Source organism: Anser brachyrhynchus, assembly GCF_964034855.1.
Source record: "Anser brachyrhynchus genome assembly, chromosome: 11".
NCBI lineage: Eukaryota > Metazoa > Chordata > Aves > Anseriformes > Anatidae > Anser > Anser brachyrhynchus.
Genome location: NC_137706.1, coordinates 22,545,572 through 22,571,521, shown reverse-complemented (window position 1 = coordinate 22,571,521; position 25,950 = coordinate 22,545,572). Strand labels below are relative to the sequence as shown.

At 42.1% G+C, this 25,950-nt stretch overlaps 1 protein-coding gene across 2 annotated transcripts in view; it reads right to left on the bottom strand.

The window, feature by feature from the left end:
- IQGAP1 (IQ motif containing GTPase activating protein 1) overlaps positions 1-25,950 on the bottom strand; it is a 74,130-nt gene that overhangs the window by 32,922 nt on the left and 15,258 nt on the right. For both annotated transcript variants that reach the window (XM_080551647.1, XM_080551648.1), the window contains exons 3-12: positions 15,762-15,918; positions 15,343-15,420; positions 12,765-12,841; positions 10,513-10,580; positions 9,689-9,802; positions 9,211-9,389; positions 8,451-8,541; positions 7,787-7,950; positions 1,384-1,468; positions 79-242 (exon numbers count right to left, since the gene is read on the bottom strand). In XM_080551647.1, coding sequence (XP_080407773.1) covers positions 79-242; positions 1,384-1,468; positions 7,787-7,950; positions 8,451-8,541; positions 9,211-9,389; positions 9,689-9,802; positions 10,513-10,580; positions 12,765-12,841; positions 15,343-15,420; positions 15,762-15,918 — 1,177 coding nt within the window. The remainder of the gene's footprint in view (positions 1-78; positions 243-1,383; positions 1,469-7,786; positions 7,951-8,450; positions 8,542-9,210; positions 9,390-9,688; positions 9,803-10,512; positions 10,581-12,764; positions 12,842-15,342; positions 15,421-15,761; positions 15,919-25,950) is intronic.

Sequence of the window (25,950 nt, the reverse complement as noted above, 5' to 3'; positions counted from 1 at the left end):
AGACAGGCACATGTAATGAAACAGACAAGGTAGATCTAGCGATGCATATCAATTTCCAGAAGAGAGAACGTTACTTACCTCATGACTCTGTTGCTGCAAGGTGGACAGCTCCCTTTGGTAAAGAGCTGCAGCAAATACATAAACCTCTGGTAACTGGGCCTCTGGATTCATCATTTCTGCCACAGTCTTCTCAGCATCACCCATTCGAATTGCAGAATTAATTTTGGCCACTGCTGCCAGCCCTAGAAATTCCAAGAGATAGCAAAAAGAATGAGGAAAGCAGACAGGTGAGTCTCCAGTAATGGCAGCGCTTTTATTCTACTTAATTATCAGATCCCTTTCACAAAAAAGAGTAAACCCCTTAGTGGCAGGAAATGAGTGAAGCTTTGTGATCCGCCCTTTCCCCAGTTAATCTTCCATTATTGCAAACAACTAGACTACATAATGCCTTCTTTCAAATAAGACACATTTTTAAAACAAGACTTATTTTTAAAACCAGTCCACCTTTTTGCCTGATTCTCAGAGGACTGTTTCACCAAATCAGTCTTTTGATGACAAGAAGCCTCATAATTGCCAAGTTTTTGCATGGGTGATTAATAAGGACTTTTCCTTCCTGTGTCTATACAGGTCAAGGAAGTAACAAGCACTCGATAGCAGATGCACTTTGGCTAACTTTAAAATAGCACAAGTAGATAAGCAAATGCCAAGCTCTATGCTGAACCAGTAAGATACTTTGAAGGTAGCTTCCTAGTTATTAGACATTCACTATTTCCTTGTAATCTAAACTCTCCGTACCCATGCCTCTAGCAGCCTTCTTTCTACATATTACAAATTGAATTATTTGCTCTTGCACAGCCAAAACTGAACGTTCTTCCCCAGAAGAGAGCTCTACCTGATGTCAGAAGCACTGATCAAAAAACAGTCAGCCATTGTGATCTGTATTTCATTTGCTACCTGGTATTTAGAAACAACTAGGCATACAAAAACAGCTGAAGTTCTGTAGCTCAAACCAAGTAAGACTTACATCAACGGTCAATAGGTAACCTAGCTTTCACACCTCACGCAGTAATCCAGATTTCCTTCATAGATCCATAAAACAACATTAATACTAACTGCCTGGAAAAGACGTTCTTTAAGGTGGATGTAAAAGTTCCATGTTCCTTAGTGTTTCAACTAATGTGCTGTTTTCTCCAGCAGTATTTTAATAGCTGGATAATAGGCACTAGAGACAGTTGTCATGATTATTTTTAAAGTACTTAAAGAACATTCATAATGGTCTGAAAGAAACCTGATGTATCTCCACATAAACACAAATATTGTGCTCTCATCCCTCTGATGACATTCCACAGCTACTTTGCTGCAGTAATTTCTGTTGCTCCTTACTTTGCTGATATTGTTGTGCTGCCCTGTTAGCAGCATCCACTCCCAACTGCAACTCTTCCTTTTGCAGAAGACCTGTAAGGCCAGCCTGAGAAAAAACAAATTGGGAGAGTGAAACAATGTCAGCTCATTCACTTCAAAAAGCTCGGCAAAAAGAAAAAAAAAAGGCAGCTTTTCCTTGTACAAAGACTGCCACAAGCGTTCAGGAGACAAAACACTCAACAGATTCTCAGTTCCATGCTGAAAGAGTACATTTGTACAACCTGATCCCTTTTAGAAGTGCAGTCCCATGAAAACAACAATTATTAAATGCAAGACCCCACTTCCAAATATTTTGAAACAAGTAAGACAAAGGAGACAACTTTGCGGGGAAAAGATTTTCTGTATGAGCTGTGTGCTGCAGGCAAGTTAGTATTTGTGTAGCTTGCCACGAACGTACATGTTAACTCATGTTCCATTTTACCTCCAAACAGTGAAAGAGCTATATGAATGTCAAAACCAGACAATATCCATTTTTGGCTTATATGTGATGCTTCTTGGACTATACAGTATCACATGAATAAAAACAGAAAATGAAACTGTGGAGCAGGATGGACAGAGTAACTTGGGTACTACCTATACAGGCCATAACCCTTCATTACAGTTCACACAGTAAAGATTTCTGTCCAGAAGCACCAAAGACCACATTTATATAATAAGAGCTTTCAACTACTTTCTGGAAGAGCATGCGATCTGACTTTGAAGTTTAGAAAACAGCTGAATCTTGGTTTTGCAATGACTAAAACATTTGGTAAAAACCTTCCCGGTCCTATTTCATCCCTAGAGATACGTTTGGAAAACTATGGAGAGTTTCTGCCACACCAGTGCTTGGTAGGACTTCAAAAAAGCCCAACTTTTTTCCTATCTGAATTGTAGCTCCCAATAAACATCACTTGCGAAGTTCTTTTTTTCTTCAGAGATAAGCGACAAATCTTCTGAATAGCAGCAGCTGCTGAACTAAGTCCTATTACACCCACAGAAGGGTGTAACAGCAACACACATAACATCCTTCAGTTTCATCTTTCGTGCAGAATCCCAAATAAGAAACACTAGCAAAGCATAGCAGTAGACTAACTGCTTGAAAGAGCATCCCAAAGCAGGACATTCACTTTAAGAAATTATTCTGAGGAACATCATTTAGCTGTTCACCAAACAAAACTGGCATTTATAAAAATAAATAACTCAAGAGTAGCTATGAATTGCTGTTGTATCCCCTTTAGATTGAGGGATCCTTCTAAACACTAAAAAGCTGCTCTCCAAAAAAACAAACAAAAAAAAACTTTAACATTCTATAGAAGAGAAGTATTACATACACAGGCTAATCTACTGATCACAGACTGACATTGAGGAGGTTCAGGGAATGGAACGCATTAGATTAGCAGAAAAGTACATCCTAATAAGCTCTATGCAGACCCCATCCAAAGTGGGAGTATAAATCAGCTCCCATACACCTTGCACTGCAAGTGCATTCAGTCCTGCTCCTGAAAAAAAAATATAAATAATATATAACTGTTATATGTATTATAAAAAATGAAACAATGTATAAAAATATTTGATGTATCAGAGCATATAAATATTTGAAGAGAAGATGTAAAGACAAACAACATCACAACATGTAAAGATGAACCGTTTTATTTGCTACATCGCCTTCCCAGAGACTGATGTGAGGCTGACAAGACCTGCAATTCCTTAGATCCTCCTTCTTGCCCTTCTCGATTATAAGAGGGACTTTCACTCTCTGTTCCTCAGGAACCACCCCCAGTCTCCATGAACTTTCAGAGACTGCTGAGACTAGCCTCACAATCACACTGGTTAGCTCCCCTCAGCACTCATGAACGCAGCCCACCAGCTCACTTGTCCAAGCTGTTTAAGCATTCACTACTGCAACCTCTGTGTCCCGTCAGCTGCTCCCCTGCCCCATTCAGCAGGGGTCCCAAGTTTTTCCTAGTCTTCCTTTTGCTGTTGATAAATACACAGTACTTCTACAATGTACAAGTACTTCTTGTTGCCCTTCAACATCTCCTGGTCAGACTCAGCTCCACTGGGCTTTGCCTTTAACCCTGCCCCTTCATGCTCAGACAGCATCTCTGTACTTTTTCTGAGTCACGTGACCATGTTTCCATCCTCATCCTCTTGGGTGCTTCCTTTTCCTTGTTTGAATTTTCTCAAAAGTGCCTTGTTCATCCAGACTAGAGCCTCTTGTCACTTTCGCTCAGCTTCCTGCTCAGCAGGACAGGCATTATCAAGTTTGGAGGATATGAGCCTTGAAAAATCAGTAAGCTCTCCTAGATCTCTCTTTCAGGACCATATTCGTGCTTTTCTTCCAAGCAGTTCCAAGAAAGGTCTTCAGGCTCTCCTGAAGTCCAGGGCTGTGATCCCACCTTTTACCTAGTTCCGTCCTCTCAGGATCCTGAACTCTGTCTTCTCTGTCTCATAGTCACTGCATCCAAGGAGGATGCTGACCTCACCTCCAACCGCTTCTTTCTTGTAAGTATTAGGACCAGCAAAGCACCCCCACCCTCATCAACTCCTCAGTTACCTATGCCAAGAAGTTATCACTGGCACGCACCAGAAACGTCCTGGATGGCTTGTTACCTGCTGTGTTGGCCTTCCAGCAGATATGGGGCAGTTAAAGCCCCCCATGAGGACTCAGACCTACAAACACAAGGCATCTTCCAGTTGTCTGTACAGGGCCTCACCTAATCCTGCCTCATGAGACAGTCTGCAGCATACACCCATGTCATACATGTTGGTCTGCCTGCTACCCTGACAAGTAAATTCTTGACTGGCACATCATCCCTCCGTAGGAACAGCTCCTTGCACTTCAAGACAATCTCTCACTTAAAGTGTTACTCCCCCTCATAGAATCATAGAATGGTTTTGGTTGGAAAGGGCCACAGGTGGGGTCTCGCAAGAGCAGAGCAGAGGGTGAAAATCACTTTCCTCAACCTGCTAGCTACACTTCTTTTGATGCAGCCCAGGATACCGTTGGCTTTCTGGGCTGCAAGTGCGCACTGCCAGCTTGTGTTTAGTCTCTCATCAACCAATGCCCCAAGTCCTTCTCCTCAGGGCTGCTCTCAATCTGTTTTCCACCCAGCCTATATTTGTGCTTGGGATTGCCCCGACTCAGGTGTAGGACCTTGCACTTGGCCTTGTTGAATTGCATCAGGTTCACATGAGCCCACTTCTCCAGCCTGTCCAGGTCCCTTTGGATGGCATCCTTTCCTTCTGTCATATCGACTACAGCACTCAGCTTGGTGTCATCTGCAAACTTGCTGAGGGTGCACTCGATCTCACTGTCCATGTTGCTGACAAAAATGTTAAACAGCACCTGTCCTGGTACCGACCCCTGAGGAACACCATTCATCACTGATCTCCACTTGGACACTGAGCTGTTGACCACAACAATTTGAGTGCAACCACCCAGCCAATTTCTTACCCACCAAGTGGTCCATCCATCAGATCGATGTCTTTCCGATTTAGAGATAAGGATGCCATGCGGGACTGTGTCAAATGCTTTGCACAAGTCCAGGCAGATGATGTTAGTTGCTCTTCCCCTACCCACCAATGCTGTAAACCCCACCGTAGAAGGCCACCACATTTGTCAGGCATGATCTGCTCTTCGGTGGTCATCATCATCCTGACCGGTTCTTCCCAACAGGCCTGTATCCAAATCCGTGGCAGCACTTCAGTTCTAGTACCTATCCCACCACACCTGTGACCCCAGTAATATTGCAGCTCCTCTGCAACTGCACAGACCCCTAAAATGCCTCCTCTTTGTTCCTCATCCTGCATGCTTTGGTATACAGGCACTTCAGAGAGGCATCCAGTCATGATGCCTTCCCAGGAAAAGGGTAAGAGATTCCCCGATGGCATTATTCTTCTGGCACTTCTGTTCTTACACTAGAGATAAGGCCCCTTCAGCCCCAATTTGTTGACTGTAGGGTCTCTCACATCCATATCACGCTACACCCTTTGCTTGTCAACCCTGTCAAACACGACCTCATTTGGAGAATTTCCTCCTAATGTCTAATCTAAATCTATCCTCTTTTAGTTTAAGACCATTCCCCCTTATCCTATTGTTAGGTACTTGAGTAAAGAGTCCTCCTCTATCTTTTTTGTAAGACCCCTTTAAGCACTGAAAGGCCACAGGGAAGTCTCGCCTGAGCCTTCTCTTCTGCAGGCTGAACAGCCCCAGCTCTCTCAGCCCTTCTTCATAGGAGAGGTGCTCCAGCTCTCTGATCATCTTTGTGGCCCTCCTCTGGACTCGCTCTAACAGGTCCCCATCTTTCTTGTGCTGGGGTCCCCAAACCTGGGTGCAGTATTCCAGGTGGGGCCTCACGAGGGCAGAGCAGAGGACAGCCACCTCCTCGACCTGCTGGTCACACCTTTCTTGATGCAGCCCAGGACACAGTTGGCCTTCTGGGCTGCAAGCACACGCTGCTGGCTCATGTCAAGCCTTCCGTCCTCCAGAACCCCCAAGTCAACCCCTCAGAGCTGCTCTCAATGAGTTCTCCGAGTCCATACTCCTGTCTGGGATTGCCCCGACCTAGGTGCAGCACCTTGCGCTTGACTTGTTGAACCTCACCCGGTTCACGTGGTGGGCCCACTTCTCCAGCCTGTCCAGATCCCTTTGGATGGCATCTCTTCTTTCTGTCGTACCAACTGCACCACTCAGCTTGGTGTCACCTGCAAACTTGTTGAGGGTGCGCTTGATCCCATCGTCATGTCCTTGATGAAGACCTTGAAAAGCACCGGTCCCAAGACAGACCCCTGAGGGGTACTGCTCATCACCAGCCTCCACCTGGCCGTAGAACCATTGACCACTACTCCCTGGGTATGACCATCAAGCCAATTCCTTATCCGCCGGATGGTCCACCCTTCAAAACCATATCTTTCCAATTTACAGATTAGGATGTCACGTGGGACTGTGTCAAAAGCCTTACAGAAGTCCAGGTAGATGACATTGATCGGTCTTCCCTTGTCAACTGATGCAGTCACTCCATCGTAGAGGGCCACCAGATTGGTCAGGCATGATTTGCCCTTGGTGACACTGTGCTGGCTGTCTCAGATCACCTCCTTGTCTTGCATGTGCCTTAACGCTGCCTCCAGGAAGATCCGTTCCGTGATCTTGGCTTGCAGCAGTTAATTACATATGATTACTTGATATCTGACACACACTGTTTACTATTTGCCCTGACAATATAAGACTTGTACTAACAATAATATCAGCTCCAGTACCTGATTATTTATCACCAGTAAAATATAAAGGACTTAAAATATATAGTTACTCTCTAGAACTCAACATAACTGATTTGTCGTCTGTTCAAACCTGACATTTATCCAGGACCCCAATGTAAACTGCCAGGCCCTACTACAGATTCAGATCTCTAATTGCTCTCTAACAGCTCTCTAACTACTTCTACTTCAAACTGTGGTTCAAAGCTCCTATGGACAAATACGTTTCTCCAGCCTTTTACTTTATCTATGTAGTCTGAACTTTTGGAAACTTTTCTATACTCCCTACAGTGCAAAAGCTGTCTCTCTCTCTGATGTGTTTTCCAGCAGCCACTGTTGAGTTACATCATAGCATTTTCTACTTATGACATACAAGTACATACGTATCCACCACAGTGCCCAAGATCTAGTTTGCTGTAACTGTTCAACTGACTTGTCTGCATTTTTCCTGGATCCAAATGCATGCAATACCTTGCCTACTTGGCTGTAGCTTTTCAAAAGTAATTCACTAAAGAAATGCAGTAGTAATAACCATCTGTATAGCAGCATATTTTCCCCTATTAACATGCATGACACTGTAATAACAACTGACACAACACTGTTTTTTTAAATCTATTTTGCGAATTTTATAAGCAGCATATATAAGCCAACCTGCACCTAAAATCCACTGGAGTTGGCTTTAAGTGAAAATCTAGTATCATTCTTGGTTATGGATAGGATTTTACACAGTGAAAGTAGAATAATGCTTATCTTATAGGTATTTATAAAAAAAAATCCACACTGTGTGAGCACTGACAACAGTAAAACGAGAGGAAAGATGTATCTGTATTACACAGTTCTGTGCATACACATACAAGTGAGTATTTTCAAGTTTTGTGAAAGCATTTTAATTGTATGTACCTATATATATATATATATATATGTAAGTGTTACGCTGGCCTTACATATGCAGAATTAAAATTAAACAATAATTATGTTTACTGTATGGTTTTGCCTATTAGTGTTAAGTTGTTCAAAGCAACACTACACTGTAATACAGGTACGCTGCAATCAATTAGTATACGATGGACAATGGTATGTCAAAAAAAAAAAAGGTAAAAAACCAGCAGTGATCTAGGCTTTTCCATACCTCCTGCTTCTGCTGTCTATCACTCAAAAATTGCTTGAAATACCAGTCACAGTTTTCTCGTAGCAGTCCTCGGAGTCCCAGGGCTGGCGTTGCCAAAGCTTCATAAAGTGCTAACGCATCTCCTTGTTCCAAAGCTAGGCCAATCTTTGAGATGGCTGCATGTGCTAGTGACAGTAAAGCACAATTTTGAAAGAAACATTAAATGAGGAAGTCCCATAGGTTGTATAAACTACTGCTCAGAAAGAAATACTCTTAGACCTGATGTGTGGCGAGTTAGGTATGTAATCTGAATGGTAGACTTCCAAACCAATTGCAAAACAGTACTTTTAACAAGGAGCTAAAGGATGGAAATAACACTTAAGTTACTCAAGATGAATTGTGGGGCGGCAGGGTGGTATGTGAGGCTCCAGAAGCAACACAGGTAATCCATCCCCTTAAGGAAAGGCAGCAGAAGTCAAAATAAATTCAGCTTACAACTATGTACCAATAGCACGTTAAAAAAAAATAAAAGAAGCAAAAAAAAAAAAACAGCAAGGGAGCTGCCTTCCACTTCTGCTAGCACTACAGCAGCTTTCTGCTTGTTATAGAAAGCAAGGAGGAGGAGCACAGGTATCATTTTAAAGTATTCTTTTAACCAGGACTATTACTTTAGCATGATACCTACTGTTCACTTTATTGATGTTTCCCTGAATCTCAGCTTGAGTCAGAAGTTCTTCATACACATCTCTCTCTCTCTCTGAATTTTCTGAGGCAATCTGAAGATGAAATAAAAACTAGTCAGTGTTTCTATGATCTCCTTTGTCTTCAGAGATCTTTCATAATCCTTTCATGTAAATAGTCAGTGAGCGCAACTGTTCATATAGAACTATGAGATGGGTCATCTATCCATGACCTACGCGTGCAAAAAGCCCTAGAGTAAATACATATAAAGCATACACTCTGATACAAATGGCATAGGAACACCTTATTTCAATTTATGGACTCTATATGAACACACAGCAGAGCTCCAGGACATGGAAAGCAGAAGACAGCTAGGCATTTGATATATAGTGCAATAAACTACCTTGAACCCTACTGGGAGGGTCAATTGGTTATGCTCACCATTTCATTGATATAAAAACGTATTAATATAGTTTGAAGATAGATGGATAGCATTCCCAACTTATAAAGGATGATATGAATGCTGCGTCTACATATACAATGCGTAATTCAGATAGCTGAACAGTGTAATGCAAGTACTGCTGTCTTCTACCATAGGAAGATGGGTTACTGGGAGCCATATTAGACTATCATCAGGAATAAATACTAATAACTGAATACTATATATACAGCACTGTAACACATTCTGTGAATTCCCTCACAGTTTAAGCTACAATATATAATGGTAATGCGAACAAATCGATGAATTAAAATAATTGATTTACCCTGTTTTTAGCATTCTCCATCTTGTCTTGTTTTGCTCTGTAGAGAGTGTCTTGGTAAGTGGATTCCAGCTGATCATCAAGATTTATTAGCATGGCATTAGGGTTCTTCATTGCCATAAGTGTGTCAGCTGGAACCTGGTGGTCGATTGCTTCATTAATGGCAATGACCGCAGCATGTACTGAAAAACAAGCCACAGCCTGAGAGCCACAAACACAACAGCCCTGCTAAAAATTGAGAACTTGACTGAAAAGAAAAGAATTATCTGGAAGTTAACTGGAAAGCAAAACCAGCATGCTTTTGTGTTCCTGACAAAAAAGGGTGTCTTACTTCTTAGTAGTATGTTCTAGCAGAAAGAGTGCACATGCAAACCCTCTTCCCACTCTTTCAAAAGACCTGTACTGTCTTAAAACAAGGTGCATTAAAACTGACACTTATTATTTAATATGCTGATTCGAATAACCACATAAGATGACTCACATGCTGCTTCATCCACAGAGAGTTCATTTGCCAGAATTCCTCCAATTTTGCTGAAGGCAGGCATCTGAATACCATACTTCTCCAGTTCAAGCCTCATATTACTGATTTCTTCCTCTAAAACGTACATTAAAAGTGTTATATAGGCTACAATGCACTAGGAAACAGCTATGTATATCAATATACATGCTAATCAGTCAGGAAAATGCACAAACAATACTTCAGCATTCCTTTTTCCTGCAGAGAGACTGCATTGAGAAAAGGGGACGGAGAATATGGAGACGTGCTATTGCAAAACACCAAGTAACTCAAAAACAGTGCTGTTAGTTTAGCCTTTTATAGGTACAATCAATAACTGGTTTGCAGGAAAATAAAGCTTTTAAATCTAGTGTGTCCCCTCAGGCAGTAATTTTGGTAATGCAAAACACACAATTTGACACTCCTGCACAAATCAAGTAACTGAAACCTTGATGAGGCATGGGGACATAAGCAGCTCTACTTTAAACTCTTAAGGGAACTCAGAACTGCTTACCATATTCCAGATTAAAACTTCTCCCAAGGGGATGAAGGCAAGCTTATAGCATCCTACACCAACAGCGGTGAAAAATTAAGCAACTGTTATTTGTGAAAGTAATGATAAGTGAATTAATGACTATTTAACTACCTGCCTGAGAAGCACTCAAAACAAACCTTTTGCTTTAACTGCTGGAACTTCTCACAGCCATTAATCTTGATTTTAATTTGCATTTAGGACTCCCACAGTAACAATCCTTTCACTGACCTATACAATGCCTACAACACAACATCGGCACAGTTTTTCTTTTTACCTGTGAAGTCTACCTTCCCATATAGATCCTGAATCTGCGGCGCAAGACCCAGTTTGAACAGGTACAGGCTACAAAAGAAAATGATCAATCAGAACTAGTAATTTTTCCTCATGGTTCTAACAATTTTAGGAAATAAAGATTTAAGGAACCATTCAGGTAAACCAGCATAACACATCACCAAGAGAATGAGAGCTGACTCTCTTCTGCCTCCCTTTTCACCTGCACGTGACTTCACTAAGCTGATCCAACATACTAAAATGGTATTAACATATTTACTCGGTCATTTTTCTGTAATTTCAGTGAATTGATCCAACTCACAAAGAGCCTGACAAGAAATGGAACTGCTACAAAGGAGGGATAAATCCACACAGCTAAGGATAGCTAGGACTGGGGAAAAAGAAACAAGTTCATCCTTCTTGCCTGTCAGGCTGGCTCAGCACATTTCATGATACTGTACCCTCTAGTAAAGTATCTGATCATAGAGGAACATTAAAAATAAATTATTTAAAAAAAACATATAACCATTCCTCAGGTTGAACTCAGTTTTGACTTGCATGGCAAAGAAAGGACAGACAATTTCACCTTTTCACATGACCTCAACTCATAAAAAATCTAAATCTCCAATCTTTACAGATCTAGGCAATATTTTATTATTTTTATTAAACACAAGCACTAGGCAGGAACACCTATGATTTATGGAATGTCAACAACACTGTGTTCTTGGTCTTCTTTTTTTAACCAGAATATAGTGGTGCACTACGCCTGAAAAAAGAATAAGTTTTTTTTAAATATCCTTTTCCAAGTTTACATGTACATGGCATAATTACTTCTCTTTTGATGGTAAGTAAAATTATTTAAAATCACAGAATCCTGAGAAGTCTGCCTTTGCAGAGAAACCAGCTATAGAACATTTCAGATGAAAGAGGTTTTTTTTTTTTTTCCAATTAAGTAGTAAAAAGGTATTATTAGATGAAAGATTATAAATTCTTCAGCTTTAACTTAAATACTATTCAATTTGCTCCCTGAATTAATTTTCTTTTCCTAATTATGATCTAGAAAGAGTTCAGCAGCAAGCCTAATTTTCTATTTAAACTTGGTTATTGTCCACCATTCTGACTACTGTACAGGAGGAAAAAAATAGAAAATGGCCAGGCTCTAACAAGAAACATGTAACAAGAACTTGTGCCAGCCAACTCTAGGAATAAAGTAGCTACACAGCTGCTAGCAAGGGAGAAACTTTACCAGAACTTACACAAAAAGGAACATAGCTCTTGATAGCAGCAGCGTACCCCATCACAGGTCTACACAAACTCTTGAGTGACTTATTCTGCAGTGATAACTCATTTTAGATATAAGCTTGGATCAAGTTCATCATTTCTATAAATAACAACTTGATCTAAAACTTTATTCAAATAGCGTTCAGACAAATGCAAGCCATCTGTATGGATTGGCAACATTGGCAACAGATCAAACAGCAGAACAAGCTATTCTGGAGAACTGAAATTGAGCAAACAGATGAAGATCCAAATGTATGCAATCCAGCATTAAATCGCCCAGTATATTCCACAAAATGAATCCTTCTTCTGTAAAAATCACATCTTCCAAAAGCCATCCAAACCAGGCTGCCAGGTGCTGGGGGGGGGGGGGGGGAGGAGGTGGAATCAGGAAGCCTAAAGTGTCATCCCATCAAATTGAGAAGTATCAACAAATGGGCCCCACCAGTTTCCTCAGGGACTAAATTATCATACACTGTCTAGGTGAGATTTTAAATTTTAAGAAACCTTTCAGCAACAGTTACTGCTTGATCACTTACTGTGACACACATCAAGGTACACATAACTACAATACATAGCTGTGATCATACTAGCTTTTATTCAGTGTGCTGACTGATCTCTGAATAAACCAGTATGTTCTTTTACACAGACAGCTTTTAGGTCTTCAAACTTTCCTTTATGCCCCTATTTTTTATTTTATTGTTGATCTCTGGCTCAGAGAGTAGAGAGGGAGGGGAGAACTGCGTTGGGAAGGTAGTAGTCACAACATACTTGACTGGTTATTTTTCTCCTCAGCATCTGAATTGGCCACTGTCTGAGACAAAATACGGGCTATGTCGATCTTTGCTCCAATCAGGTACAACAGTTCTGCTAGAGAATTTGTCCCCATCTACCCTTCAGCTCAGCTCTCTACCCCTTAGTTTTCAGCTTTCTAGACAGATTTCAGAAGCAAATAGACTTCTGACTAGTACGCCTTACCTGAGTGCGTGAATACAATAGATACAGCGTGGCATGTTCTTGCGATCATAGATATCTGTAGTTTCCGGGTAGAATATCTGAAGATAAAACAAAGTTAGTCTGAACAATACTCACTCTGTATACCTCAATGTCATAACTGTGATAAGCCAAAGTCTTCTGCAGTACGTTAATGAAGCAGCCCACCAAACAAAATTCTTTGAGCTTCTCTGCCCCTAGCTCAACATCTCTCCTACTTGAAGTGTCGATCTTTCCTTTTGTTTCTTTCACCCAAACCAAGGCTTCCTTCTCCCTGCTCGAGTTCTACACACATGAAACCATACAATCCTTCCTTTTTGTGCCTACCAAGATACCGGGCCATAAGAAGTTAACGGGGACTTTGGTGAAAGCTAAGACGACGAAAAAATACGCGCAGCAGAAGAGAGAACGAGGATTTTGTTTGGACAAAATGGGGTCAAAGAGCAATAGAGGAGACAGTGACAAAAGGAGACTGAGATACTCTGCACACAAGTCAGCTAGACTGAAAAAACTTTCAGACAGTCTCAAATGCAAAGCTCCTAAATTTAATATAAAAGTGCTGAAGGAAGTACATTATTTTCTAGTTATTTACAGGTTTCTTGCCGTTGCCAACAAGCACAAAGTAGCATTACTTTTTCTGTAAAGGCAAGAGCAACTGAAGGAAGTACCCTTGCCATCCTGCAATATCAGCTCCCTGGCTCTTCTACATAGGAAAATAAGGCACCAAATGTCACTTTGCGAACGTACCAGACCCTAGCCCAGTTTCTTCAATGCCTCCTCACATGTTTGTTTTCCCCAAGGCCCCATTTCCATCTGAAAATCTTGGCTTATACCTGGCACTTAAACCTTCTATATGTCTAGCTCTCCCCCTGTTTATTTTAATGACCTTCACAGCGTATCATAGAATCATTAAGGTTGGAAAAGACCTCCAAGATCATCTGGTCCAACCATCCCCCTACCACCAATATCACCCACTAAATGAAGTCCCTAAGCATCACGTCCAACCTTTCCTTAAATGCCCCCCAGGGACAGTGACTCCACCAACCTCCCTGGGCAACCCATTCCAATGCCTGACCACTCCTTCTGAGAAGAAATTTCTGCTGATTTCAAACCTGAGCCTCCCCTGGCGCAACTTGAGGCCGTTCCCTCTTGTCCTATCGCTAGTTATCTGCGAGAAGAGGCCAACCCCCAGCCCCCGACAGCTTCCTTTCAGGTAGTTGTAGAAAGCAGTAAGGTCTCCCCTGAGCCTCCTCTTCTCCAGACTTTCTCCAGTTCCCTCAGCCACTCCTCATAGGACTTGTGTTCCAGGCCTTTCACCAGCTTCGTAGCCATTCTCTGGACACGCTCCAGGTCCTCAATGCCTTTCTTGTAGTGAGGGGCCCAAAACTGAACACAATACTCAAGGTGCGGCCTCACCAGAGCCGAGGACAGCGGGACAATCGCCTCCCTGGCCCTGCTGACTGCACTATTCCTGATACAAGCCGGCATGCCATTGGCCTTCTTGGCCACCTGGGCATACTGCTGGCTCATGTTCAGGTGAGCGTTGACCAACGTCCCCACATCCTTTTCCTCTGCACAGCTTTCCAGCCACTCTGCCCCAAGCCTGTAGCGCTGCATTGGGTTGTTGTGACCAAAGTGCAGGACCCGGCACTTTGCCGTGTTGAACCTCATTCCATTGGCCTCTGCCCATCGATCCAACCTGTCCAGGTCCCTCCGTAGGGCCTTCCTATCCTCCAGCACATCGACACTTCTCCCCAACTTGGTGTCATCTGCAAACTTACTGAGGGGTATTTCGATATATCCTAATCCCAAATTTATTCCTTTAAGATCATCAAAAATCCCAACAAGGCTCAACTAGTAAACCTCAACAAGTTATTTGAAAAACTTTGCCTAATATAAAGTAACCAATTTGCAAGCATGTATCCAAATAAAACACAGCAGATTAAGTTATGCAACGCTTGCTTTGGTGGTACTGAGCATGTTTTACAGAAAACAAACAAAAAATATACTTAGAATGCATGTATGCAACTTGATTATCAGCACAGAACTACCACAGTTCCGTATATGTTCACACAATAGCGCTTATTGAACTCCTCTGAGATAGCAGGCCATTCATTCCTTTAGTATAGCCAATAATTCATATTTAAGTCACACCAGGAACATATTTCGAATTCATTTAAAAATTTCATAGGCAAATCTGAAGAAATGGAGAATCTATTGTTTTCTGTTGCACTGCTTCTTTCAGTGTAGGTTTCTAAAAAACTGCCACAATCTAACCGTAGCTCAAATACTGCTCAACAGAATGCAGACGGTATGCCAGACTTGTGATATGAAGAATACTGTACAGAAGAACATATTATTTTTCTCCTAATCATTCTCTCTCACAGCAGAATGAAATATGGCAGCATATTTTCGGATAGACTTTCTACAGAAATGCAAATCTAGAAAACGAAGAACTAACTATATAGAAGTCTGACGATTTTAGTTAAACAGCAAATGTTTCCACAGAATGTAAGCCTTTTTGGGATTATATACTTATCAACACATACAACATAGAAATTACCTTTGGGAGACCGATCTCAGCCATGGCATTCAGCCACTGAATTACATTATCAGTGTGCCGGAAGTGAAGACCAGTTGCCTGAAATAAAAATAGGCAGAAACAAGAGGGAGGGCAGGCAAAATATCACAACTGACGAGACAGATGGTGAAAACTGTACTCTTACGGAAAAGGCGTTAGAAGTCTTCCATGTATTATATTGCTTATTTATAACAAGGCAAGTTCTATCATGAATGCAAGCTCAGACATAAAGCTAAGAGTCCACTCCCCTCACTTACCCAATGTTCTAAAGTGAAGGAGGAGTTTTTCAAGGTAACGCTAAAATAATGTAACTTTCTGCTTATTCAGTCTGCACCGCCACGTGCACACTTTCCTATTGTAAATCTATACCTAATCCAATACCCACAGAGAGCAGCTCTCACCTTATATCTAGTCTGTTCCCTATCATAGATTTTCTTCACAGAAACGACTTTAGGAGAGAAAAAGTTTCCAAGTTTGGCCAGGTAGACTCCATTTCTCAATCCTTCTTCGAGTTCTGTTGTGGGAGGCAGCTCCTCATTCAGACAGGCCTCCATCCATCTGTAAGTGCAAGAAGAACAAATTGGGTCACTTGAATATAATTCCAATTTGTGAACACAACTCTATGTTAAGTAAGTTCCTTGCTGCTACTGCTATGTTACTCTCCAGCATAATATTTACTTAGCACAGAGGCTGAAAGTCGGTATAGCACTATCAGAAAATCTGTGTCATTAAGACACTAATCAGTAATGCTTCAGACAAAATATTAAGCAGAATTACAGAGTTCAGAAGTTATTAAGATACCATCTCAACAATATATTCTTCCTTCTTCAGCTTGTGATTTAACTGGTGCCGGTCTACATAGTAGTCGACCTGTCCTTTTAACTCACTCACATCTTCCTCTCGAGTACGGGATCATTTTACAAGCATCTCTTTTATTCTACTTTCATAAAATATCTGCTAGTTATTTCTCTAGTTGATTTCCTACAATGCTTTCATCAAGTCTACGTTCCTGGCATATATATTTTCTTCCACTTCTCCTATACATTTCAAAAACAGAAAAAATGGGAACAGGCACTACTATGGTCCGACTTTCAGTAACAGAACTTTGACTTTTCTCTCCTCATAACAACTGATTTTCTCTCGTTTCCTTCTGTCTCATTTAATTTAATGGTGCTATTGCAGGTCCTCGTGACAAAAGAAAAAAGAAAAACAGCAAAAACTTGAAAAGTTGCTGTGCTCACGACACAGGTGCACCTTGACATTTTTTCTTTTCAAAGCTACCACAGAATGTGTATCGCAAGCTCAGCTATGCAGTTTCTTCCAAAGACGACACGCTCCCTGGCTGTTCTGTTCTCCGAAGAAGGGAGCTCCACTGCCAGGGAACCTTTCTAAAGTGTTTTCCTTAGAACATGCCTCACTTCCACCCAAACTCTAAAGCTCCTAAAGGACAGATCAGCCTTGGATCAATTGATTTCACAGAAAAGCATCTTTCAAAACAACAGTGGCCCAGAATAGCACAACCAATATTATAAAACAGATCTGACAGTGTAATATAAGAAAGGTTAATAAATTGGGTCACAGGAACGATGAGTTCACTTTACTGGGAATGAGTGTAAAGAAAGGCAGAGGATCCTACTGCGGTGGTTTTATCCTGCTGAACAGCTGAACTCCACCACAACTGCTTTCTCACTCACCCTTCTCAAAAGAAAGGGGGGAGGAGTACATACGATGTTAAGAAAGACAGCTCATTGGTTGAGAAAAGGATAATTTAATTAATGGAAAAAGAAAGAGGAAACAAAACCAAGCAAAGGCTGCACGGAAGCGCAGAGAGAAGAAAAAATTGTTCTCTAATTCCCATCAACAAGTGATGTTTGGCCACATCCTGGGAAGCAGGGCCTCAGTATGCATAGCAGTTGTTTGGGAAGACAGATGTCTTCAATAATGAGAGCACCCCCTCCTCCTTCCCCTTTCCCACCTTTTATTGCTGAGTGTGACATTACATGGTATGGAATACCCCTTTGGTCGGTTTAGCTCAAATGCGCTAGCGATGTCCCTTCCCTACTTGCCCACCTCCAGCCTACTGGCTTGGGGGGTGGGGGCGGGGAGAGAACCTTGATGCTGTGCCAGCACTGCTCAGCAATAGCCAAAATGTTGGTGTGATAGCAATAGTGTTCTAGCTACAAGTGCAGAGCACAACACTATATTGGCCATTGCAGGAAAAGTTACTTTCATCCCAGTCACAACCAATACACCTGCTGACCCAATGTTTCTATTTTTTTTTCTTTTAAATGAGATTGAGATATATTGGGTCCCAGAGAAATTTCTCCAGAAACAGAATTTTAATTCTCTGAATACTGTTTTACATGCATACGTAACTGTAAACTATTTAGCTCCATGTTAATCCAGGCAAAATAACAGAAACACGCCATACTGAATGGAAGTGATACTAGATTAAATGAATAACATATTCTACAAGGACAGGCTGAGGATGCTTGGGCCATCTGGTCTGGAGAAGAGGAGGTCAAGAGGGGACCTCATTTGCTCCCTGCAGCTTCCTGAGGAGGGGAATCACAGAATCACAGACTTGTAGGGGTTGGAGGGGACCTCAAGGGATCATCGGGTCCAACCCTCCTGCCAAAGCAGGTTCCCTACAGCAGGTTGCCCAGGCAGGCATCCAGACGCGCCTTGAATACCTCCAGAGGCAACTCCACAACCTCCCTGGGCAACCCGTTCCAGTGCTCTGTCACCCTTACTGTGAGGAAGTTCTTTCGCATGTTGGTGCAGAACTACCTGTGATCCCTTTTGTGGCCACTGCCCCTTGTCCTGTCCTGTCCCCACAAACCACTGAAAAGAGGTTGGCCAAATCCCTCCGTCTCCCACACTTAAGATATTTGTAAACATTAATAAGATCCCCTCTCAGTCTTCTTTTCTTGAGGCTGAACAGACCCAGGTCTCTCAGTCTTTCCTCATAGGAAAGATGCTCCAGGCCCCGTGTCATCTTTGTGGCCCTCCGCTGGACTCTTTCCAGGAGATCCCTGTCTTTTTTGTACTGGGCAGCCCAGAATTGGACACAGTACTCCAGGTGAGGCCTCACCAGGGCAGAGTAGAGGGGGAGAATCACCTCCCTTGACCTGCTGGCCACGCTCCTTTTTATGCACGCCAGGATCCCACTGGCCTTCTTGGCCACCAGGGCACACTGATGGCTCATGGTCAACCTGTCGTCCACCAGGACCCCCAGGTCCTTCTCCGCAGAGCTCCACTCCAGCAGGTCACCCCCCAGCCTGTACTGATGCACGTGGCTGTTCCTTCGCAGGTGCAGGACTCTACACTTGGTCGTGTTAAACCTCATTTGGTGTCTTCCTGCCCAGCTCTCCAGCCTGTCCAGGTCTTGCTGAATGGCAGCACAGCCTTCTGGCATGTCAGCCACTCCTCCCAGCTTTGTATCATCGACGTACTTGGTTAGGGCGGACACTATTCCCTCATCAAGGTCACTGATGAAGATGTTGAACAAGATCAGATCCAGCACTGACCCCTGGGGAACACCGCTAGTCACAGGTCTCCAGCCGGACTCTGCGCTACCAATCACCACCCTCTGAGCTTGGCCAGTCAGCCAGTTCTCAACCCATCTTACTGTTCACTCGCCTATCCCATGCTTTCTCAGCTTTGCTAGCACGATGTTGTGGGAAACAGAAGTGCAGAGCTGTGGCTGTGTTAGGCATTTTTGCCTAACTTTTTCGTCAAGTCTGGACAAAGAATTGAATAGAACACAAGCATCCCAGAAAGCATCCACTCTGAAGCCAATGTCTAAGAGTGTCCACAAGTGATTTATCTGGGGCTCATTCAAGCATGCATGTGACTTATAATGGCATTCACCTCTCCCTGTAGCTCAGCATTTGATCCTAAAGATTTTTGATTCAGAGGGACAGGGTGATTTTGAGATATATTTGTATCTTTCTCACTAGTTCCACCTCATCCAAATCTGCATGGAGAAAAAATTATTATCTGCTAGTACCTAAGCAACCTCTGTAAATGTGCAGCGGTGACAATTGCTATGAAGCATCTGAAAGACTACAGTATAAACGGAGTCCTCCTAGCCCCTTCAAAAATATTTTACAGCAGCACGAACTATTAAAATCCTGGAATGAAGTTCTGCAAGTGAGTCCTCCTTTATACTCTGCCAGCACTGATCTTGTACAAGATCTGTTTCCTTTCCCATAAACGTGAGCCATAGTGTGCCCTGGCAGCCAAAAGGGCAAACTACATTTTGCGGTGCATTGAACAGCATAGTCAGCCAGTCAAGAGAGATGACTTTTCTGCTGTATTTAGCACTGGTGTGGCCTCACATTGAATACTGTGTGCAGTTCTGGACTCCAAAATATAAAAGGGACGTTAAGATCCTTGAAAGCATCCAGAGTAGGGCAAGAAGGCTGGTAAAAGGGCTGGAAGGCATGTCCTACAAGGAGAGGCTGAGCATGCTTGGGCCATCTGGTCTGGAGAAGAGGAGGTCAAGAGAGGACCTCATTGCTCCCTGCAGCTTCCTGAGGAGGGGAAGCGCAGAGGGAGATGCTGGTCTCTGCTCCCTGATAACCCGTGACAGGACACGTAGGAACAGCAGAGAGTCGTGCCACAGGAGGTCCGGACTGGGCATTAGGAACAAATTTCTTTACCACGAGGGTGGTCAAACACTGGAACAGGCTCCCTAAAGAGGTGACTGATGTCCCTCCATGTCCGTCAGTGTTCAAGAGACATTCAGACAATGCCCTCAACAATACGCTTTAACTTTTTGTTAGTCCTGAAGAGGTCAGACAGTTGGACTTGGCGATCTTCCTAGGTCTCTTCCAACTGAACTACTCTATTTTATGTAAATCTGCTTCTGAACCTCCAATTTTCAGTCCAGCATTCAAGGAAGGCTCATGAGAAAGAGCTAAGAATTATATAACCTGTAACAGCTGAAAACATGACAGAAAAAAATGATCTCTTTTGAGCTTGAACAAGAAAATACGTGATGATTTCTTTGGATTAACTAAAATAAATAAGTAAACAAACATTTATTTTCAATTTTGGCGATATTTTTGCACAGTTTACTCTTGATTTCAATTACAAAACACTGTAGAAGTAGCCTAAGGAGATGAGATGCTTCCAAATTCACCACAGGCATTTTTTTATTCTCTCCTGAGAAGGCCAGGTGAGGCAGTAAACTGCATTTCTAATTACCTACGGCAGGTAGGTACTTGTGAAAATGAAAAATCTCACAGGCTGCAACATTTTAATGATCAAATGAAATATAACTTTGACTAGTGCAGATACAGAGCCTTAGGTAATCTTCTTAATTGTCTTGCCTGCATCTATTTTCAGCTATTCCTAAGGCTTTCCTTCTTTTGTAAGCTACCACAGAGCCAACCTGTTCTTCTGTGACAACTCCTCCATTTTTAAGTCTGCTAACATAAACAGAATATTTGGGAAAACAAATTTCAGATAACTGTACATCTTTGCTACTAAAACTCAAGAGGAATGCCGGTCAAGTTCTCACATCTGAATCTATTCTTTCTCCGCCTCTACTTGAAATGTTAGTATACAATGTGGTCTGTCAGTACATAGAGTGGCCATCTGCCTTTTAAGATAAACAAGCCATTGTTCTTTAAAAGAAAAAGCGTAACACTAGTGCTTTGTTCTTTGCTCGGATTCTGTGTTTGATTAAAGGTACAAGTCAAATAGAAAAAAAAATCTGAGGATAAGTAAACATCATCTGTGAATTCTGTTGCCTACACCCAAGAGTATCTAGAAAATAACCATAGAATAAATTCAGCATTAAGTCCCCACATTTTTAATTCACACCTCTTGCACTTCTGTTTGAGTTTGGGTTTTTTCTTCCTTCAAGATCTAGTCCCAGATGTTTTTTTCCAATTTCTGGATTCTTCAGCAGAGAGCTATTCTGACGGACTCATTGTAGAAAGGATTCTCAGGATTCAATAGAGGTTTTATGAACAGCTTGATTTTACTGTTGTTGCTTTGGTTATTCACATTATTTTCAGTATCAGCATTTCTCTCTAGACGGCACACGCTGTGAAAAGCTAATTCAAAAGGAAACTTACGAACGTTTCACAGCTGCTCATCATTAAGTACCTAGAATAAGCCACTATTACACTCCCCAAATCTTAGTTCTACTGATTCTTCCATCTGAATGAAAACAACTACATAATTTTAAGGTTCTTCCTCTTTGCCCAGGAAAGCCTTTTCTTCACACTTGACACATCTACAGCTCCAAACAACAGAGGTGACACCTTTGAAAAGCTAACACAAGCAAGAAAAAGGAGCCAAGAAGCTTTTCAATTAACTTGCCGCACTAACTGATCATAAAATCAGGACAGCAATGAGATGTCTCCAAAAGCGGCGATTTCAGCAGAGCCTGGAAGGAGGGGGAAGAGAAGGGAAACCACATTTCTCAGGAACTAGCACTCACAAAACAACAGCAAGAAAACAGTTTTATGTTCCTGCTGGCAGCCCTCCCACAACAGCAATAGTTCAAGGGAGTGGTTCTCAGCAAGAAATGGACAACACACCAGAATCTTCCAGCTTCTGCCAGCTTCTCATTCTCCAGCCTCCTCACCCACTTCTAGTCTTTCTCATGTCCCCAAACTTAAGTTTCTTAATAAACCGTTAAAAAAAAAAAAACACTTTTTAGAAAATGTACACCATGGCAATTGTAGTCTTTGCTCTGAACATTCAGATTATAAAGACTCTGCATGGAGAAACTTTCAATCAGGAAACAAGTAGCTGGTTGGAGTAGTTGTGACAAATTACACAAAAATGACTAGACTCTAGCACTGCTTTAGAAGTTACTTGAAACAGGACACTGCAACACCACATCCAGAAAGGGAAACACCTTTTTCCTCCATTTCAAAAGAGTAGATACTCTAGAAACACAGAAGTTGCCTTCCATGTTCTGGAGAAGCACGTAGAAGTTTTTGGAAAGATACATAAACCCAACAGCATTTCCAAGCCTCTAGTCTCTTACACTTCTTGTCAGTTTCACTTGCTTTCCTAAAAAAATTACTTGAAGTCAGAGGACTTATATGACTAACTGGAAAACACATACAACCCAAAGGTCATGTTATGGGAGTAAGAAACTGAGTAAAAGTACAGAAGTACAAACTGCAGAAAGAAAAACAGTTCAGGTTTTGACATTGGTTCGGTATTCAATATGAACAGCTTACAAATTTTATGTAGTAAAGGGATATGAGTGCAGAAGGCACCAACTCGGGACACATACAAGTCACAGACAGAGGCTACACGTGAGAAAAGACAAAAACCAAAACACCCTGTATTAGAGAAACTTTCACAACGCAAAGGATGCTCAGTCTCTCTAGTCCAAATTTAACAGAATTATTAATCTCAAAGTCTCAACTACCTTCTACTTAGCATGTCAGGTATGGTGCACCTAGATGGTAACAATTTTGAAGTGGAAAAAGTATATATATAGCAAGTTGCTAATTTGAGTCTAGCTTAGCGTGGAAAGCAGCAACTTTCCTGTAAGCTTCCGAACAGGCTCCGATAGTGAAAGACCATACTTTCCTTTCTGACGTGAAATAAATGCAGTACTTTGAGACTTAGACTGTTGTATTTCCTCAAGTAATTTTTATAAATAGGAATTCAAACACTACCAAAAAGATTAAAAGCATACTAGTCGCCGCATCTTCTTGAACAGAATGTTCTCAAGGCTGCTTCTGCTGCAAATCAAGAATTGGGAATCATAAACAGTAAAACTGAGAGAGCACCTCAAATCCCAAATGAGACACTATTACACTGTGGAGGGCAGTCTGAGTCTGAGAAAAGGTGGGGCTTCCAACCACAACCAGTATATGAAGCCTGGAAAAAGCATCAAGGAGTAGTATTACAAGGAAGAAAAGGTTTCTGGGAATACCTGGCCAGCTTCCGTACATGAGCTAAAAAAGGAAACTCATTCTTTTGCAACTACTAAATTCCTGCTTTTTGCTGCTTTCTTCTCAGAAACTTTATTCTCCTTCAACTTTAAGTTCTAGGAAATGTGGATAGCGACTGAATGAGTAATAGAAAAGACATGACGTAAGTTTAAAAATTCTGGTCTGTTATCCAAAAGATACTGTAAAGCAAGCTCATTACTATCTTTTAAATTACGCTCTTCCCCTATCCTACAACACACAGCTGCATTTCCTGTGCTACTGCAACTCAACTTTCAGAGTCTCTGAAGTTGGAAGGGTCCTCTCTTGCGACTATCTAGTCCAACCTCCCTACAACCAGCTGAAGCAACCATCTTTCCCCTTCCTTGTGAGTGGGACAAGAGTTTTCTTTACTGTGAGTGTGACAGCACTAGAACAGGTTGCCCAGAGAGGTAGCGCAGTCTCCTTCTCTGGAGATATTCAAAACCCGCCTGGATGCCATCCTGCACAATGTGCTCTAGGTGATCCTGCTCGGCAGCTGCGTCGGACTACATGATCTTCAGAGGTCCCTTCCAACCTCAGCCATTCTGTGATTCTGCAATGTCACTTAAACACCTTAGATCATCAGAGCCAAAGACTCTCGAGAGGACACTGAGTTACTTGAACCCTGGAAGAGTCCAAATGCTAATAATAAAGCTCACAATTCTCTTCTGAATAACCTCGGGAGTAGGGGGGAACACTCACCTTGCTCAAACCTAGAAAGACCTAAAAGGAAAGAGGGAGCATACAACCACGTAACTTAACACCTTACTAAAGAACACAGAGGCAGCAAGTTCTGCTTAAGCACCTCCATAAAGACAAATAACCCATAATGAGAACATAAACTGTCTCAATGTACTCATACCTGTTTCAACAAGTTCCTAAGTGGGTGTTAATGTAACTACAAAACCAGGGCAATTTACATATAATAATGCTCCCCCTTCTTGCAGGATAGTTTAACCCTATGCTAGACCTGAGGACAGAATGTTTTTGAAAAGCATTATGCAGAATCGTTTATATTTAAAACCTTGTATGCTCATGTTAAAACTAATACCTATTATCCTTAAAAAAGGCAAAAATAAGTGAAAGGCAAGCATTTTTCAAGTCTCATTGAAAAAATAAACTTGGTTGATAGGCAGCAATGCTTATTCCCTTTAGACATTAGAACACTATGCCATCAATAAGGTTTTCACAGAAACCTTGAATTTTTTTTTTGCTAGTTTGACTGTAGTTTAACAGCATTTATTCAGTTGCCATATTAGGCTTATGTGGCAAAGTTTAGGTAGCAGGGGAGCTGCACGGGTGGTCCCTGTGAGGAGAGTCTAGAAGCTGCCCCATGTTAGATAAGAGCCAGTTCCAGTCAGCTCCAAAAGGGGCCTGCCATGAGAAAATGCAGAGAAAAACAATTCCACAGACACCAAGGACACTGAAGGAGGGGAGAAGGTGCACCAGGCACCAAGGCAGAATCACAGAACGGTTGAGGTTGGAAGGGATCTCTAGAGATCATCCAGTTCGACCCACCTGCCAAGCAGGATCACCTAGAGCACGTTGCACAGGATCACATCCAGACGGGTTTTTAATATCTCCAGAGAAGGAGACTGCACAGCCCCTCTGGGCAACCTGTTCCAGTGCTCTGTCACCCTCACAGTAAGTAAGTGCTTTCTCACATTCAGTTGGAACTTCCTGTTTCAGTTTATGCCTGTTGCCTCTTGTCCTGTTGTTGGGCACCACTGAAAAGAGAAAAGTTCCCCTGCAGCCTGCGGAGAGGTCCATGATGAAGCAGGCTGTCCCCCTTGTGGAGAACAGTCAGACTTGTTCAGATAAGCACCAGCCTTGAGTGAAGGGGAATTGAGCAGTTATTCTCTCTTATACAAACTTTGCGGATGGAAGTCCGCAAGCTTCATATGAGAGGCTGCTGAGGAAGGAGTCTAATATTGGTGAGACAGCTCTGTTTTGGCAGCAGAACAGAATCTTGAGGGCCCTGGTACCCGAGTAAAACCTTTTGATTCATTACGTGTAAAATGAATATTAAAGTTCACACTCCTGAATATGATAATGAGCTTAAAGAAGTTTATGCTAAACATACATGACTACAGTACTCAACTCTTCACCCAAATCATGCTAAACATCACCGCAGGGAGGGAACAGATAAGGTCAGGATATAAAAGAATGTTAGGAGTTAGTGTAAACAGATGAAAGAAAAAAAGAGAAGATGAAGTTAGAGAGAAGAAAAAGGAAAAGCTGGGGAGGAGGGGAAGGAATTGGAAACCTAGAAGAGGCTGTGACTTTCTCTTCCACCAAGACAGGGACAACTTCTTGGTAAGCTCTGCGCCTCCACCCTTTGGTGAGGAATACCTGGGATAGCATTTTGCTAGCACTATTATCATATATTAGCACTACAGCAGTAAGTGTATTTATCAACAGCAATTGCAAATCTGTTATATCTGTTGCCTTATTAAATACGTTCAACTTTGTGAAGCTGTTTCAATGAAAGCTCTTAGCAGGGCTCTGAACCAGGCAAACGTTGGACTCTGATAGGCATCCTTTAACTCAACTCCCCTGCAGCCCATAGCGTACCACAGCAGAGCAGATCTCCACGCTGGAGCCTGCGGAGGTGCCGGTGTAGGAGCAGGCA